General features: G+C 60.6%; 2 protein-coding genes across 5 annotated transcripts; one reads left to right on the top strand and one right to left on the bottom strand.

Moving 5' to 3' along the window:
- The first annotated feature begins 14 nt into the window (after window positions 1-14).
- Window positions 15-10,518, top strand: TBC1D20 (TBC1 domain family member 20). 4 transcript variants are annotated; one of them, XM_051632720.1, is made up of 9 exons: window positions 40-153; window positions 1,757-1,837; window positions 2,524-2,709; window positions 3,873-3,956; window positions 5,349-5,535; window positions 6,318-6,419; window positions 7,231-7,372; window positions 7,967-8,151; window positions 8,283-10,518. In XM_051632720.1, exons 1-9 carry the CDS (start codon window positions 111-113, stop codon window positions 8,536-8,538), a joined length of 1,266 nt encoding a protein of 421 aa, XP_051488680.1. In that variant the 5' UTR covers window positions 40-110; the 3' UTR covers window positions 8,539-10,518. The 4 variants fall into 4 exon arrangements, with proteins under 4 accessions (XP_051488682.1, XP_051488680.1, XP_051488681.1 ...); XM_051632721.1 differs by having other exon boundaries at window positions 3,876-3,956; XM_051632722.1 differs by lacking the exon at window positions 1,757-1,837 and having other exon boundaries at window positions 15-153.
- A 4,449-nt stretch (window positions 10,519-14,967) lies between these two features.
- Window positions 14,968-16,482, bottom strand: SOX12 (SRY-box transcription factor 12). Its single transcript, XM_051632725.1, has one exon. The coding sequence runs from the start codon at window positions 16,480-16,482 to the stop codon at window positions 15,610-15,612; it is 873 nt and encodes a 290-aa protein (XP_051488685.1). The 3' UTR covers window positions 14,968-15,609.
- Between the last annotated feature and the right edge of the window lie 499 nt (window positions 16,483-16,981).

Raw genomic sequence — 16,981 nt, forward strand, 5'->3', positions numbered from 1 at the left:
CGGCCGATGGGCGGGGGGAGCGGGCGGGGGCGGGGCCGGACGGCGCGGGGAGCGCTCAGCGCCAGCCCGGGCCGCTCTCCGGCCCGGTATGCACCGCAGCGCCCGGAAACATGGCCCGGCGGAGCCCGCCGCGCAACGGCGTCGGCGGCCACGGTACGGGCTGGGCTGGGCTGGGCTGGGCCTGGCGGGCGGGGGGCACCGATGCCCGGGAGGCGGGCGGGGGCTGCAGCGCCCCCTGCAGGCGCGGCGGCGCCCCCTGGCGGGGCGGGGCGGGGTGGGCGCCGCTCGGGTCCCGGTGCCGCTCGGGTCCCGGTGCCGCTCGGGTCCCGGTGCCGCCGCTCGGGTCCCGGTGCCGCCGCTCGGGTCCCGGTGCCGCCGCTCGCGTCCCGGTGCTGCTCGGCCCAGCCCCGCGGCTGCCGGAACCTCCCGGGGCTGGGAACGGGCGGGCGGGGCAGGCGGAGCTGCCGTTTGGCCGGTGCCTGACTCGAGCTCGAGCACTTGAGCTCTCCGGGCTTCGCTTTTCCGGCCCACCCCTCCCGGCCGCAGCCGGGGGGCTCTGCAGCAGCGCCGGGCATGGCCTGTCCGTGCCAGGCGCGGTGTGAGCGCCGGTACCGGCCCCGTTCCAGCCTTCGGGAGCGCGGGGCTGCTTCCCTCCGGAGCCGGGCGGCCATCCCGCTGCGGGTCCCGCAGGCAGGCGCGGCCGTGCCCGGTGCTGGTTGGTGAGAGCTGCTCCGGGCGCTGGTTTTAGCCGCGGCAGGAACCAGAAAACCTCTCCCTGCGTGAGGAGACGGTTTGAGTGACTGTGCGATGAGTCCCCGCGCTCTGAGTTCCTCTTTCTTTCTCTCCTTCCAAGTGTAACTGCTAGTGCGAGTTGGGGGGGTTTGATTGCACAAATAAGGCTTTGAAACGCGGCGTTTGGGTGGCAGCTGTTGACCGAAGTGGGTTGCCACAGTATAAAATGCTGGGGGTATTTGCCAGTAAATCTCTCAAAGAGGAGCTTCAATATACGCTCCTTCTTTTGTGCTCCCGAAGTTCTCTCTGTGTGAACAGGAGTTTCCTCTTCCACAGGCTTTGTCTCCTCTTTCCCGAGGCTCTGGTGTGTGGCAGCCCAGGGTCCTGGTGTGGCAGGGGACAGGGAGCAGCTCAGCAGGGCTGGTTTCCATTCGGGTGCAAACAACTTTGCTTGCACAAGAGGCGGAAAAGGAAATAAAACAAAGTAGTGGTCACGGGGTGAGCGTTAGAAGCCTTAACGCTACCGGGAGCTTGTTTGGAGAGGTGTCGTGGGCTGCTAGAGCTTGTTTTTATCCCAAAAGCGTCTAAGGGGACTTTGAGAAGGGACAGCATCCACCCCGTGGCCTCCGTAGTGTCTGAGCAGCCTGTAATCCCGCTGGCCCCCGAGCTGCTTCCAGCCAGGCACTCCCTGGGAGTGGGAAGAGGGCCCGGGCAGTGCCGGGACACCGGAGGTGCCACGTGGGCAGAGGAACGAGCTCCCGAGTGGCTGCTGGGGGTGGGGCCTTGGGAAACAGCTGCTTCCTCATCGGGATCCTTTGCATCCCTCCCACCCTAAATCCGATCTGGGCACGGTATCAAAGAATCCTATTTGGATCCCAAGAGTAGTTTGGGTCTGTTGGAAAAGCCTTTAAGTAAAGGCAGCATTTGTGGCCTCATCCTGCACTCCAGCCCAGCACAGCCTCTGTAGTGGAAACTCCTCCAGTGCGGGATTTTGAGGCCCTGGGTGGCCTCTCCCCTTCCTCAGGAGAAGCAGCAGTGACCAACACCAGGATGCAGTGTGAAATACTGTCCCTCCTCAGCTCCCCGGGAAGCGCTCCTGTGTCCTGTAAGTGTGTTTCACCCCATGGAAACCAGAGCACTGTGTGCTTTGGGTGTTATTCCCTTCCCTACCTGCCCCCGACTCCATGTGCTCCACACAACAGCAGTGTTTGGATAATCCTGGCTGACCCACGTGTGTCCTCATAGCTGGCAAGTGTGTCTGTTGGGAGAGAAGTCACTGTACTCATGGTTCGTTAACTCTGGTGTAATTAAGCCCTTTCTTGTGATTGTTGCTGTCGGTGGAAATGCTCAGACTTCTCCCTGCCTGCATCCAGGAGCCACTGCTGAGCTGGGAGTTGGTGGGAACGTGGAGTCCTGGTTGTAGGAAACACTTGACACCGGAGCTGGTGGCTGGGTCAGGAGCAGAGGGTTGCGGGGCTGTCGCGGTGCGGAGCCGCGGGCGAGGGATCTGGGTGGCAGCTCCTGGGTGGGAGCAGTGGGGCTGGTGGGGATGCCCTGCGAGCCCTCAGGGTGCCCCCAGTGTTGAGCCTGAGATGATGGAGACAGTCACCCCATGGGGACAGTGACCTGCCAGGGTGGTCCCTGGTCTGTCCTGGCAGGGTGTGTCCTGCCTGTCCCATCTTCTCTCCCGTGCTGCATGTGTGACATGGCTGTGAGTGGATTTTGTCTCTCCTGATCTGAGTTCCTGCCCCTCGCTCTGCGCTGCCTGCCCTCTTTGTGACCTTCTTGCAGACTTTGATTCAAAGAAGAAAAGAAAAGTGGCAGAAATTTACCAGGCCCTGAACAGTGACCCCATCGACGTGGCGGCGCTGCGGCGCATGGCCATCAGCGAGGGGGGGCTCCTCACCGATGAGATCCGCTGCAAAGTGTGGCCAAAGCTGCTCAGTGTCAACACAGATGACCTGCCCCCTCTTCCAGGTATGGAGCAGCCTGGAAGGGTGCTTGGGGAGTCAGGGGTGCTTTGGGAGAATGACTCAGGTGCATTGGGAGAGCAGGTGGATGATCTCTGTGCAGGGCAGAGGAAGGGTCATGGGTTGAAGTGCACACTGTGCCCCTGCCCTGTGTGTTTCCCACCAAGCTGGTGCATGGAGGGGCCTCCCAAACTGCAGCTTCACAGTGATTTGAAAATAACACGACTTGCTAAAAAAAGCATTTCTGTGGTGCTGTGAGGGTGGTTGTCCTTACTGACAGCACTGGAAATGAGTTCAGGGTGGGTGCGGTGGGCATAGCCCTGAGCAGTCAGCTGGTGTGTCCAAGTTCGTCTGCAGCAGAAAGGATCAGATATAATCGGTCATGCTCCCTCGGTGGCTGTGCTGAGCCCTGCTTGGCCAAGACACTCTCCAGGGGTCTCTTCCAGGCGTAGGCAGAGCAGTGGGCGACATGAAGCAGCTGTGGTGTTTGGTCAGAGCAGAACAGGGAAAATTACTTTCTTGAGGAGGAGGTACCTGCGTGGTTTTTAACCCTTAACAGTGCAGGAGCTCCAGGTCCTGTAGTTTTTAGGACAGATTTTGTTGCTGTTCCTGAATCTCTGGCTGTTTAGAAGTGTCCAGTCTCCCCGGCAGTCAAGAGCTGGATTAGGTGATCAGAGCTGCTGGAAGATGACATTCAATTTCACGTGGTCACATGGATAGTTCAGTGTGCCAGCAAATTCTTTTCTGTTTTAACTGCCTTAGCCACCTGTGTATGAGGTTTCAATCTGAATTCTTTCTATTTAATGAACTCTTCTTCGTGGTCTCCACAGCATATTGTGCTTTGCTGCTGAGTATGCTTAGAAATCCACATCCCAACTGTGGAGCAGAGATGTTTCCAGGAATGCCGGGCGTGGTGTCAGTTTTAACATATGTTGTTTAAAGAATTAACAGTCTGGTTTCTTCTCCCTGACCTGCTGTTGGTGTCAGAACGTGTGGCAGTGCAAGTGAGGGGACAAGGCTGGTGTGTGACACATATGAAGGGGACGTGTGACAGGGAGTGTGTGTGTCTGTGCCTCATCCTCCTGCCATCAGTTCCTCCTGGCTCTCTCGCCCAGCTCTCTTCCCATACCTCTGCACTCCCTGCTGTTAATCCTGTTCCTCCTCCCTCAGCAGGAAAGGAGCTGCGCGAGGACAACAAAGATTACCAGCAAGTGTTGCTGGACGTGCGGAGATCCCTGCGCCGTTTCCCGCCAGGTGAGGGGGATTCTCCTCTTCCCACCCTGTGGGGGGAAGGGAAGGGCTGTGCCATGGGGCTCCTCCTGGCTCAGGCTTCATTCTGGGGTGGCAGCAAGAGACACTCCACTGCTCCAAGAGCCTGACTTCCAGAAAGCCTTTTCCTGGTGAGCTTCCAGCAGCTGCTTCATGCGGTGGAGCTGTTCTGTGGCTGTTGTTCCCTTCAGCTGCCGGAGCTGATGTGGCTCCTCCAGCATTTCCCTTCCCCCTGCCCCGCTGCCAGCAGGCTGGTGCCATCAAACAGTCACAGCTCAGGAAGGCCAGGATCCTGCATGTCCCTTTCCTTGTGTCACCAGGGGGAGGTTAGGATAGGTGGAGTGCTTGAGCAGTGTTTATTATTCAGTTTATTTTAGACCCTGCTCTAGCTCCGGGGCACGGAAGGCGAGTTTGCCAGTGGGTAGAACAATTTCTGGTGTAAAACAGCCTCGGAGTGGGGTTCATGCACTCAGTTTAAGACAGCTCTGAACCTCTAGAAGCAAATGTTTTTGCAGTTGTTTAGTTCTGCTGGGTGCCTCGTTGTGCTATTTATAAAACGTGATCCAGCAGCTCTGTAACTGCAGAGCAGTCGTTATTTCTGGCCAGACCCTGCTCCCCCTTCTGCCACTTTTGTTGTGCGTCAGTTGATTCCCTCTGATTCTCTGGAGTGTGGATGCTGTGTGCAGGCCTCATTCCTGCAGGCTCTGCTACCACGGGGTGTTTTTGCCCTGGAATGACAGCCTCCTGCCTATTTTTAGACACATCAGTGAAGCAGGGGAAAAGGAGAACTTTGTCATGGCAGGATCTCTGCGGGGAATTTCTGCTTGGCCTTAGGGCATTTTCTCAGTTGACAAGGACTGCCAGGAAATGGCTGCAGCTGTGAGGGGCAGGATGTTGTTCCTGTGACATCCTGTCCCCAAACAGTGCCATTAGCAGGGGACCTGTACCAAGTTGTGGTGATCAAGGCCTCGGTTGGCACAGTTTCTGTGGAAGTGGGTCCTGGGCAATTTTTTCTAGAGCTCCTGAGAAATTAAAAATGATCACCAGGTCCTCAGCAGAGCTGGGTGTGCAGGGCAGTTTTCTCTGTGCACACCTCAGCAAACCCTCCTCCTGTCCCCTCCCTGACTTCCTCACGGGTAGGGGCACTGCAGCTCTGGACATTAAGCAGCCTCACAACTGGCTTCCCCTGAGCCATCGGAGTTTTGGAGGGCAGGGTTAGGACTCGAGATGCTTTCCCTGCTAGGTTTTGCCCCTTGCACCCCATCCCCTGGGGTAGACAGATGGCTCCTCTCCTTGCACACGCAGCCACACTCGCTCCCACAGCAGGCACTGGTAGGTGACACAGCCCATCCCACCCCCCTGGTGCTGTCCCCACAGGGATGCCAGATGACCAGAGGGAAGGTTTGCAGGAGGAACTCATCGACATTATCCTCCACGTCCTCAAGCGCAACCCCCAGCTGCACTACTACCAGGGCTACCATGACATCGTGGTCACCTTCCTCCTGGTGGTGGGGGACAGACTGGCCACTGCTCTGGTGGAAAAGCTCTCGACGCATCATCTCAGGTACTTGTTGGGCTTGGCTGGAGGAGTCACCTGCATGTCCTGGGGCTGTGGGGACACCTGTGCCTGCAGGGAAGCCTGGGCAGTGGGTTGGCCTGTCCGGGAGCAGGGAGCCAGGAAGGCAGAGCCTTGGCTTAAGGCCATGCCCAGAGAGGTGCTGTGAGAGAGCTGCATGACCACATGTTAGTGTGTGGCTTTGCAGGGAGCTGTGCCCTGGGGAAGGGATAATTGAAGGCTGCCAGCTCAGTTGTAGCGTGTCTTGAAGCTGAAAAAGCCAAGGCCTGTGCATTATTCATCCTTCTCTGGCCAGCTCTGCTGACGGGGCCTCTGCAGCTCCTGGGGGCTGGCTCAGCACAGGGCCTCCCACATGCCTTCCCAGTGTCCTGGGCCCCAAGTCAAGTGTCTCTCCTGTTCGTGCACTGAAATCAGAACAAGCCTTCAGCTGGGGAGTGGTTTGGAGGGATTTTCCCTCCTCTTCCAGACCGGGAGTTGGGTTTTGGGTGCTGGAAAGGCTTTATGGTTCATCCATGCACTGCAGCAGAGTAAGAAGTGCCAGCTGATACCAGCGTGGTTGCCTGGGTTCAGGTTTTCTGTGCAGATCAGCCCTGTGTGTCCCAGGGGGTGGGAAGGGGCTGTCCCAAAGGGACAGAACTCCTCGGGGCTGGGGGCCACCCTGCCAGCTACACTGTTTATTGCCAGTACATTTATGTACCTCCCAGCTGCCTCCCTGGAGGGAGAACTCACTGACATGGTTGCTTCACAACTTCTTTTAAATCTTTCCTCAGGGATTTTATGGACCCAACAATGGATAATACCAAGCACATTTTAAATTACCTGATGCCCATCATAGACCAAGTGAACCCTGAGGTGCACGACTTCATGCAGAGGTACGCAGAGCTTCCCTCCCAGGCTCTGAGCTGTGCCCTGATGCAGCTGACCCAGAACTGATTGTGACAGTCCAAAGCCATGTGGGACTCTGCTTCTGAGCAGACCCAAAGCTGTGCTGCCTGTTTTAAGGAGTTTTCCTTGGTGCCATCCTCACCCCAGTGATCTGCTTCCATCTTGGGAAGGCAAGGGGTTTGCAGACAGTGTCACACAAAGGTGCCACCACCACTTCACGTGCCCAGTGTTGTGTCTGGTGTCACCTGGCTGTAGTGTATTGCTAGTTCTGGGGATCATTCCCAGATTTTGCAGTAGGGACAAACAAGTGTAGTCCAGGCAGATTAAAGCAGAAGCAGGAAGGTAAGTGGGAAGGTTCAGGCCAGAGTCCTTTTCTGGGCAAGCATCTCTGTTCCATTTCATGGCCAGCATGTTTTTGGGTACCAAGCTTGATTAGAAACTCACAGAGGTCTGTAAGCCTTAGAGTGAAAAGGAACCTGAAAAGCTGACTGTGCTGCAAGACTTCAGGTGTCTTCAGATGCCAGACAGTGATGTGATACGTCACACATTCAGGTTCCCCTGAAAGCAAAAAATTTGGGCCTTTGCTGTAGACCCCACTGGATGTGAGACGAGTAGTGGCCGCGCTTTGCCCTGGGGTCGTTCAGAGGTGCAGCTCATGGCTCTGGCTGAGCTCTGCATTCTCTGATGCCAGCTCTGTCTCCCCTCCCAGGCATGGAGGTGTGTGGCACCAGGAGCATTCCAGCACGGTTCCCAAGCTGCTGGCAGTGACTGCTCTAACAGCACTTTCCCTCTCTGCAGTGCGGAGGTGGGAACCATCTTTGCCCTCAGCTGGCTGATCACCTGGTTCGGGCACGTCTTGTCTGACTTCCGGCACGTCGTGCGATTATACGACTTCTTCCTGGCCTGCCACCCGCTGATGCCCATCTATTTTGCTGCTGTGGTAGGTACTGGCTGGAGTGGTTGAGGGATTCACTGAACCAATGTGAGGTTCCAGTGGTTTGGGGCTGCAGAGAAGGGCTGGCGAAGGGCAAGAAGGATCAGGATTGCTCGAGGCAGCCTGGGGGTGGCCAGGTCTGCAGGCTGTTGCAGCTCCCAGCCTGACCTGGTGTTTTTCTTGGCTTTGATGTGCTGGGCCCTTGCTCAGGTGCTGGGGAGCCTGTCGTGGGGCAGCCCTGCCCTCTGCATCCATCTGCTCTTTGTCCTGTGGGAAGCCCAGACAGATCTCTGTTTGAGGGCAAGCCATGGGGTCAGGCCGGGCTGAGGGTCTTCCTACATCTCTGACGTGCCAGGAGTGGGCTGTGCTTCCACAATGGATGTAACGACCCAGGAAGGGGCTTTCCGTGGCCTAAGAGTTGGGAAGGGTTTGGTGTTTCTCTTTCCAGACAGGGAATTATTCTCTGCAGTGCGTCTCCTTAGGAAAGGCAGGTCTTTCAGCTGGCAGTTAAAAGTTTCACTCTTGTGGCTCTGAAGTTGGGGCCAACAAGTGACAAGGAGTCATCCCAGCTGTCCTCAATGCTCTTGCACCTCTCTCCAGATCGTGCTGTACCGGGAGCAGGAAGTTCTGGACTGCGAGTGTGACATGGCCTCTGTCCACCACCTCCTGTCCCAGATCCCACAGGACCTTCCTTATGAGTCTCTGATCAGGAAAGCTGGGGTCCTTTTTGTCCAGTTCCCACCATCTGAACTGGCCAAGGAGGCAGCTCAGCAGCAGGCTGAACGGTGAGTGTCTGTGTTCTCTGCATCCCCTTGCCAGGTCTTGCTTTCTCAGGAAGATCCCCCGTAGCAGGGAGCTGGTCCCCGTGGCTGGGGACACTCCTTGACCTGTTTCTTCTCTGTTTGTTCTTTTCCAGAACTGCAGCTTCCACGTTTAAGGACTTTGAGTTGGCGTCAGTGCAGCAGAGACCAGACACTGTGTTGAGGCAGCGCTTCAGGGAGCGGCCCCGAGGGGAGGAACGGACAAAATCCATCTTGACAAAGCCCCGGACCAACCGCTTTGTCAAGTTGGCCGTGATGGGGCTGACGGTGGCGCTGGGAGCAGCTGCCCTGGCCGTGGTGAAGAGCGCCCTGGAGTGGGCACCCAAGTTTGAACTGCAGATTTTTCCCTGAAGCCAGAGGAAGGACCTTCCCTGTCACCACGTCCTTCCCTCGTGGGAAGGGACGGTATTTGAGGAGAGGATGTGTCCAGGAACGACCTGTCTGAAGATTGTTCTGCTGCGTCCAGCGACGCTTTTGGCCTTTGTGACAGCAACTCATGGGAACCAGCCCAGCAGGAGGGTTCCCCAGCCCAGCAGGAGGGTTCCCCACCCCAACACTCGCCTCCTCTCCTCCCTGTGCTGGGGGAGCAGACGGACACTGCTGCCATCTCGGGAGGAACTGAAGGTAGGGACGAGCTGGGCTCTTCAGGCTGTGCACAGGTGACTGTAGGAGAAAGAGCCCTTTGTGGGCTGTGCTGAATCGATCCCACAGTGTTTGGGATGAGGAGGAGTGTCACAGCAGGGTTTGGGCCAGCTGCGTGTGTGGGGGGGTGAGGGGCTGTTACACCCCTGAAGAACAGGGCAGCCTTCTGGCTTGGCATCCCTCATGTGCAGGCTGCTGGTGGTCCCACCCTTCCCCTTCCTGTCAGCATCCTCTGAGTAGAGCCAGACCTTTCACAAACCCCTGCCAGGAGGTTTTCTCCAGCATGTAACTCTCCCTGATTCCTTTTGCTTCCTCACCTTTGCACCCTGATCCATTAAGAGGAGGGAAGGGCTGGGGACAGGAGCAGGCCCACACAGGGTGTCCCGTGGTCCTGTCTCAGGTCAGAGAGGTGAGGGCTGAGTGTCAGTGGTCCTGCCTGAGGTCTGTGCTGTCAAGTGCCAGGCTGTCAGCAACACGAGTTGGTGGTGCAGTGAACATCCATTGCCAACTTCCACAGCTCTGGAAGCAGACTCTAGCACAGGGAGAGGCTTTTTCCACCTTGTGAAACACTTTGCACAGGACAGAAGTTGTTGTGGTAGGAAGTCTGTCTGAAATCTCCCCCCATGAGTTGATGGGACCTCAGCATCACCCTTCGGAATAATGCAAGTAAGGGATTTTCCTGGAAAGGCCATTCCCAACTCCTGCATAGCTCTCAATTCCCCCCTCTTAACAGCCCCAGTGCTCCCTGCCCTCCCAGCTAAGCAGCAAATCCTTCTGGACAACTCCGTGTCCCACTGAGACAAAGCCAATAGACACTCTATGCCTCTACCTCTCCCCTGAGCTGCTCAGCCTCCCGCAAGTGCCCTTACCTGTCCCCCAAGGCTCCCCCCCAGCTGCCCCCCTGTGCTGTGTTGTGCCCAAAGCCATCTGTGCCATGCCCAGGGGCTGCACACCTGGAAATCAGGTGTTGGTTGAAGAGTTATGGATTTTAGGATAGAAAACTCATGCCCTGTGAAGCTCAGCACCCTCCTGTCCCAGTCCCCAGCCTGTTGGTTTGTAATGGCCTTAGGGGAGGTTCTGGGTTGCCCCGTGGGCCCTTGGGGCACCGTGCCTTGCTGGCCAGAGGGTGAGTGGGCAGTCAGCACCTCTGCTTCCATAAGAAGCAGGAGTTTCCTTCACCTCTGCAGGCTCAAAGCTGAAGTGTGTGAACCTGCTGTGGCAGAGGCAGGGCAGTGAGGCCTGTTCCTGGTGCCAGGGCTGTCTGTGCTGCTGGTGGGAGCCAGGGGCAGCTCCGGGGTCTCTCCTGGCATGGCGGAGGCAGAGCCTGTTTCTGGACCTTGGCATCTCTCCAGGGTGGAGGGAATTTAGCACTTTAGAAACTCACGGTGCAGGACAGTGTGGTGACCTGGGGGGCTGCTGGTGGTCCTGGGACCCCTCCGTACACTCTGCCACTGCCCCTAAGGAGGGGATGACTGGAGTCCCCCCTCCCCGGGGAAGCCCCTGGCCCCCCCTTTGCTCTCTGTCTATGATGCACTTTAGTTCTTGCGTTGTCCCCAAGGAGAGGAAGGGCCTGGGAGGAGACGGTTGCTTCGGGTGCTTCAGTTCCTCTGTACAAACACTTCTACAGACCCATGTAAATGCAGATTTGTACAAACCCTATAACTGTAAAATAAACAGTTACTAAACACACTGCCCTCTCTCCCCTGGTGCTGGCAGGGACCGTGGCAGCCAGATCTGCTCTCACAGCACCCAGTGGCCCAACCTGCCAGCCTTGCAGTCACAAGAAGTCGTGGGAAGAGGCACAGGAGCCAAACGGCACTTGTGTGCCCTGGTTGCCACTCCTCTCCCTTCTGCCCATCATTGGTTAAATGCCAGGGCTTGGTGTGTGTGTGTGTGTGCGCGCCAAGGCTTGGTTGTGCCAGAGCTTGGGTGTGCCAGGGCTTGGGTGTGCCAGGGCTTCCCGGGGCGTGCCCCCATCCACTGTGCAGGGGGCTGGAAATAGCCTGACCTACCCTAGGCCAGGGAGGAGATCCTGGGCATGGTGCCCATTAGCAGAGGCCCAGCCTTCACTGCTCACCCCAGGCAGCCTCCAGCTCTGCCAAGCCAGGGGGCTTCCACATGGGATGGAGGAAGGGAACCCCGTGCCTGTCCTGGGCTGGATCCAGCCCCAGCACAGCCCCGGAAGGGCCCTGCCGCTGTGTTGGCAGGATCAGGCCCGACATCAGGCCACCAGCAGCCACCCAATGGCAGCGGTGGGGAAGGAGGGGCGGTGGTGGGAGGGATGAGGCACCTCTGGGGTGGCCGAGGGGCTGCTGCCTTGTGGGGCTGTGGGGACGGGGCCACCGCACTGCGGGGATGGGGCTGCTGCATGCCCTCTGCTGCCCCAGTCCAGCTGCTTGCCCAGGGATGGGCCACTGCCACGGGAATGGACTTCCCAGCCCTGGCATGTGATGGTGGGGGGGGTTGTGTGTGCTTGTCTGTGTGCATGCGTGTTGGGGGGGCTTCGTGTGGAAATGTCAGCCTGGAGCAGGGGGAGGGGGGTGGGGACCAGGACCCTTTCGGTGCCGGCTGCAGCACTGAACAAAGCCCCACGCCCGAGAGGCCTCAGGAGGGAACACGCTGCGGGTGGGATGGGCTGTCCCCCAGCACAGCCCCAGCCTGGGTGTCCCCAGCACTGGGGACATGCTTGTCCCTCCACCCCTTCTCACATGCAGGGGTCTAGCAGGCCCTGCCTGGTGCTGCCAGGCTTTGGGGGGGTTCATCCTGAGAACCACCCTGGTGCCCATCACAGCTCCTCTGGCTGCCCTCATCCTCCCCTCTCCCAGCCAAGCTGCGGTGGCTCCATCCAGGCCCCACAGCCGGGACTGCAGTGCTGCCATGTCAGAGCATCTCTGTCCCCTCAGTTTTGGGGTTATTGCCAGGGCACCCCGGGGCAGTGCTGGGTGCTGCCCCAGAGGAGGTACAGGCTGTGGGGCTGGGGGAGTCGCTGCTGGGTGGCCACTCCCCCTGGGGACAGCCTGGTCCCCAGCATGGGTCGGGAGGGGCCTGTGGTACCCGAGGATGCTCCGGGCTCCCTTTGTTGCTGTGGCAACAGCTGTGGGATGGGGGGGGATGTGATGCAAGCAGCATGTCCCCCTTGTGCCCCACCCCAGGTCCTCCTCTGGGGCTGGATTAGCCCCCTCAGCCCCACTTGCCCTGGTCCTGTCCCCAGCACACACATGCACAGCACATGGCACACACAGCCCATGCGTGCACAGAGCACACAGGGCACTGCAGTTGCATGTGCACAAACATACACACACACATTGTGCACCCACACACAGCCCATGCACAGGCACAGCCTGCACACACCACACGTGTGCTTACACAACCAAAAAGGACATGCATACACACATGTACACACACACATGTGCGCACACACACCTTTAGAAGCATGACCCTGCTCCCAGGGGATATCCAGCTGGCTCCAACTGACAAGGTGAACCCTCCCAGGGGGACAGTCAGGGTGGGAGCCCCTGGGCCAGCGTGGGAGCTGACCCCACATCCCCCTGGGAGCCCCGTGTCCCCGGGGAGGAGCGAGGCAGCACAGGAGGAGCCGGAGCCATGGGCAGCAGACCAACACACTTTATTCCATAGTCACAACAGTCGGGATAACTGTTCGCCAAGCTCCAGCAGAGCGGGAGCCAGGGCTGCCCCTCGGCCAACAGCCCCTTTCTCCAAGACAACAGCTACAGGAACCCTTCACTAACACAACACTACAAAGGTGACCCCGAGCGCTGGCGCCCGTCCGCAGGCTGCGCTGGGGCCCCGCCGGCTCCGGGGACCCCCGGCCCGCTCGGCCACCGCCAGGGCGGCTTCTTCCTGAGAGAGGTTTGGTTTATTTTTTTTTATTATTAATTTATTATTATTATTCTTATTCGCTTTGTCTCCAGTGATGACGGGGTGTTGCACGCACACACGCTCGCACACGCACGCCAGCCAGCACCGGGCAGCGGGGGGCGCAGCGGGAGGGGGGCCGCACGCTGGGGGGGTCTCTAAGCACTACAACCACACGGCACAGAAAATCCACCACTGTCCACAACAGTTCTTCCCCCAACGAACACACCCAGCGGGTCTGGAGGAGGGGGCAGGAGGGGGATGGGGGGTGGGCAGGGGATGGGGATGAAGTGGATGGTGTTGTGCTTGTGGCCGGGGCGAGGGAGAGGGCCCTGGCTCTGGTTCTGGCACTGACCCAGAACTTGCACCTGAGGAAATGTTTTTGCCTGATAGTCCGTGGAGGGAGCACCCCAGCCCATGGGTGACACACAGCACAAAGGGGATCCCAGGCCGCCTCTGTCCCCACTGGGACCAGGAGGTGCAGCCCCCAGCCACAGGACCAGCAGAGCACATGTATGATGTGAGACCCTCATTGTAGCCGCAGGCCCTTCTGGTGCCTGGGGGGCTTTGGTTCCCCAGGGATGGGGACAGAGGGTGGGTGCAGCCTCAGCACCTTTCCCGAGTGCTCCTGGCCACAGCGCGTGCCCCAAGAAGGCACCGAGGTGCTGGGTGAGATCTGTGCGTGTCACAGAGCCCCAGGGCCACACGACCCCCCCGGGAACCCCAAACCCAGCTCACATGTGGGAGGGGGCTGGGGGGCTCCTGGTGTGCGGCTGCCCAGGGGGTGGGAAGACGGAGCCCTCCCCAGGACAGCACCGAGGCGGGAGCAGGCATCACAGCTGGCCTGGCACTTATTTGGCTTTTCCACCTTGGGTAGGGCTGGGTCCGGTGGGGAACGGCCTGGGTGGGGGGGACAGGGAGGGGGACACGCTCTATACGGGGAACACGTGTCCGATGCGTGACACCCGCCTGCCTCCGCAGGCTGGCACCGCACCGGGGCTACCGAACACGGCGGCTCTCGCGCTGCCGACACACGCACAGCTACGGCTACACAGCGACACATCTACAATGCTGATGGCTCGGGGAGGGACCCCGAGGCCACCCGGGACACCCAGCACCCCTTCAAGGGGCCCAAGGGACATACCTCTCCCTGCACCGCGGTGCCTGTCCCCAGCACTGAGCTGGGGGCACTGGGGCCTGGCAGGTCCCTGGCTCTGAGCCACCCGGGAGGGATGCCAGGGCCCCGGGGCGGGGGGGATGCTTTTCCCCTGGTTGCAGCTCTGTCCGACTCTACCACAACGGGCAGGCACAAGGCAGCAACCAGAGGGACCTGCAGCCCCAAAATGGGGAGGCAGACCTCTGGGGAGTGGGTGCCCCCCTGTCCCTGCCACCCCACTGCCCGGGAAAGGTCAGATTCTCCAGGGTTAGTCTCCACCAGGAGTCAGGGCCATGGGGAACTTTAGAGGCTGCCCAGTGCAGCTCCTCTGGGCACTAACAGCTGCTGCCATGTCCCCAGGGCTGGCAGCTCAGGGTGGTGGGGGGTCTCTGCTCTCCCCTGTGTGGCAGAGCCATCCCTGAGCACAGCCCCTGCCCCACCAACACAGCCTGTGCTGGCCACCATGCCAGCACCACAGCCACATGCTCCCCAGCAGCAGGAGGAGCTCATGGCAGGAAGCAGCCATTAGGAAAATCAAAGAAAATCCCAGCTGGAAGAGCTGCCGTGGCAGGACATTCCCACAGGGAAGTGCTCTGCCGGGATGCTCCTGCTGCAGCCGGCAGCGGGGCATGATGCCAGGTGGAGGAGCACCAGGCTGGAGCATCGCCCTCCCCCACGTGCCCACCAGCATGGCTGTGGCTCCCAGCCCCGTTTGGGTGGTGTTAAGGCAGATTTCCAGCAGCATCCCTTCCCGGCCACCCTGCCAGCTCCCAGCCACCCCAGTGGCATCGCCCCCCGCAGCCGGGCACGGTGGGACCCGGCTCCCACGGCCAAGGTGGGCCATCCCAGAGACGGTCCCACACGGGCACGGGGTACAAGGTTAAAACGGGGATCAGCTGCTCTAGGAAGGGCTGGTGCCCCCGCAGGGGTGGCTCTGGGTACGGGCTCCCCCCGTGGCACAGCCAGCTCCACAAATCCAACTGCTGGGCGAGAGGAACAAGGCGGCTCCCGCAGCCACGTGCGGATCACGTGCGCGCAACTTGGCTCTTCCCAACGCCAGCGGCGGGAGCACGCGCGGCAGGGAAAGGGCTGGTCCCGGGGGACACCAGACCTGGGGACCCCGCAAAATGGGGCGTTGGGCAGGGGGAGGGGGCTCTGCATGGCTCTGCCATCCCCAGACACAGCACAGCTGGGGATCCCTCCCCAAGGGCTGCCATGAGGAGGAGGAGAAAATTGAAGCTGTGCCTTAAATGTAGTCAAAAAGCAAAAGGAACCGGCCATTCCCTGAGGAATGGGGAGGGTGGGATGGGCACCGAGAGCCGGGGCTGGTGCGGGGGCTCCTGCAGGCAGCAGGAACGTGGGCAGCAGCCGGCAGGGATGGGAATGGCCGGAGCAGCCATGGTAGCACCGCAGCAGCCGGAGCCGCAGGGGGAAGGGGCCGAGCCCTGACAATGAAAACCCGACCAGACGCTCGCGTTTCACGGGCAAATTAACGGCAGCAGCACCAGCCACGTGTGGCGAGGCGGGGCCGGACAGACGGACGGACCAGGAGCGGGTGTGTGCCACGGCTGGGGTGAGCAGGGAGCTCTGCCCTCCAGAGCTGGAAGGCAAAATACCTGATTCCTGCATGTAAACAGCTGGTTTCGGTTCTTTTGTTTGTTTGCTTGCTTTCTGTTTGTTTTGTTTTGAACAACCTGATAGTGGGGGGCGAGGGGGAAAAAAAGAGTGTTACCTGCAGAGTTTGGGACTCAGTAGGTAAAGACCAAGTCCGAGATGCTGGACATGAGCCAGTCCCCTGCGATCATCTCCGTCACCTCGGGTGTGCAATAGTCCGGGAACTCGAAGTGTGAGGAGCCTCCCCGTGGGAAGGGGTCGTGGTCCTTGTCGAAGCTGGACCAGTCCAGGGCGCCGCAGGCGGCACCGGTGGGGGCCCGCGCGGGCAGGACCCCCAGCAGCTCTTCCTCCAGCTCCTCATCAGAAGAGCTGAAGGAGGAGGGAGGGGACCCAGCTGACATGGGAGAGGGGGACCCACTCTCTGGGGACCTCCCCGGCTCAGGGCAGGTGGCAGCAGGGCTCGGGGGCTCCAGGGGACCGTGCTCCCGGGTGGGCACCGTGTGCCAGGCAGGCGTGCTGGCACAGTCCTCGGTGGCCGCCTCCGGCGCGGGGTCCTGCGGGGTGTCAGGTGGCTTGGCGGGCTGCCGGCGGCCGGTGGCGACACGGCCCAGCACCGAAGGCTTGATCTTCACCGGAGGGCGTGGGCGGGACGCACCGGTGCCCACCTTGCCCTTTTTCCGAGGCCGGTACTTGTAGTCGGGGTAATCGGCCATGTGCTTGAGGCGCAGGCGCTCGGCCTCCTTGACGAAGGGGATCTTCTCGGAGTCGTGGAGGAGCTGCCAGCGCCGGCCCAGGCGCTTGGAGATCTCGGCGTTGTGCATGTCGGGCCACTGATCCATGATCTTGCGGCGCTCGTGCTGGGACCACACCATGAAGGCGTTCATCGGCCGCTTGATGTGCCCGCTCGGCGTCTTGCACCAGGCCGGTTCAGCGTCGCGGGCCGGTAACGGGGCGCAGGGCTCCCGCCGAGCCTCCGCGCCCCGGCCCCGCGGGCCGCGATGCACCATGCCGGAGCCCGGGACCACCCCTCCGCCGCTGCCGTCCCTTCCTCCTCCTCCTCCTCTTCCCCCCCCCTGCCCGCCGTTACGCGCCCTGCCGCGCCGCCCCCATTGTGCCGAGCGGGCGGCGGCGGCGGGGCGGGGCAACGGGGGCCGCGACGGGGCCCGGGGGCGCACGGCGGGGGCGGCTCCGCCGGGGCGGCGGCTGCTGCGATGCTCCGGAGGGGACACGAGTCGGTCCGGCAGTCTTCGTTCCGAGATGCTCCGCAGCGGTTCGGTTCGGGGATGCTCTGCACTGGTCCGAGGATGCTCCGGGATTCTCCGTGCCCGTTCTGGAATGCTCCGCGCTGGTCCGAGGATCCTCTGGGATGCTCCGCAGCGGCGCGGTGATCCTCCGGGATGCTCTGCACCGGCCCGGGGATGCTCCACGCCGACCCGGGGAGGCTCCACAACAACCTGGGGACGCTCCGCGCCGGTCCGAGAGATGTTCTGCGTCGGCCTGGGGACG

Source organism: Apus apus, chromosome 15 (assembly GCF_020740795.1).
Source record: "Apus apus isolate bApuApu2 chromosome 15, bApuApu2.pri.cur, whole genome shotgun sequence".
In the NCBI taxonomy this organism is placed as follows: Eukaryota; Metazoa; Chordata; class Aves; order Apodiformes; family Apodidae; genus Apus; species Apus apus.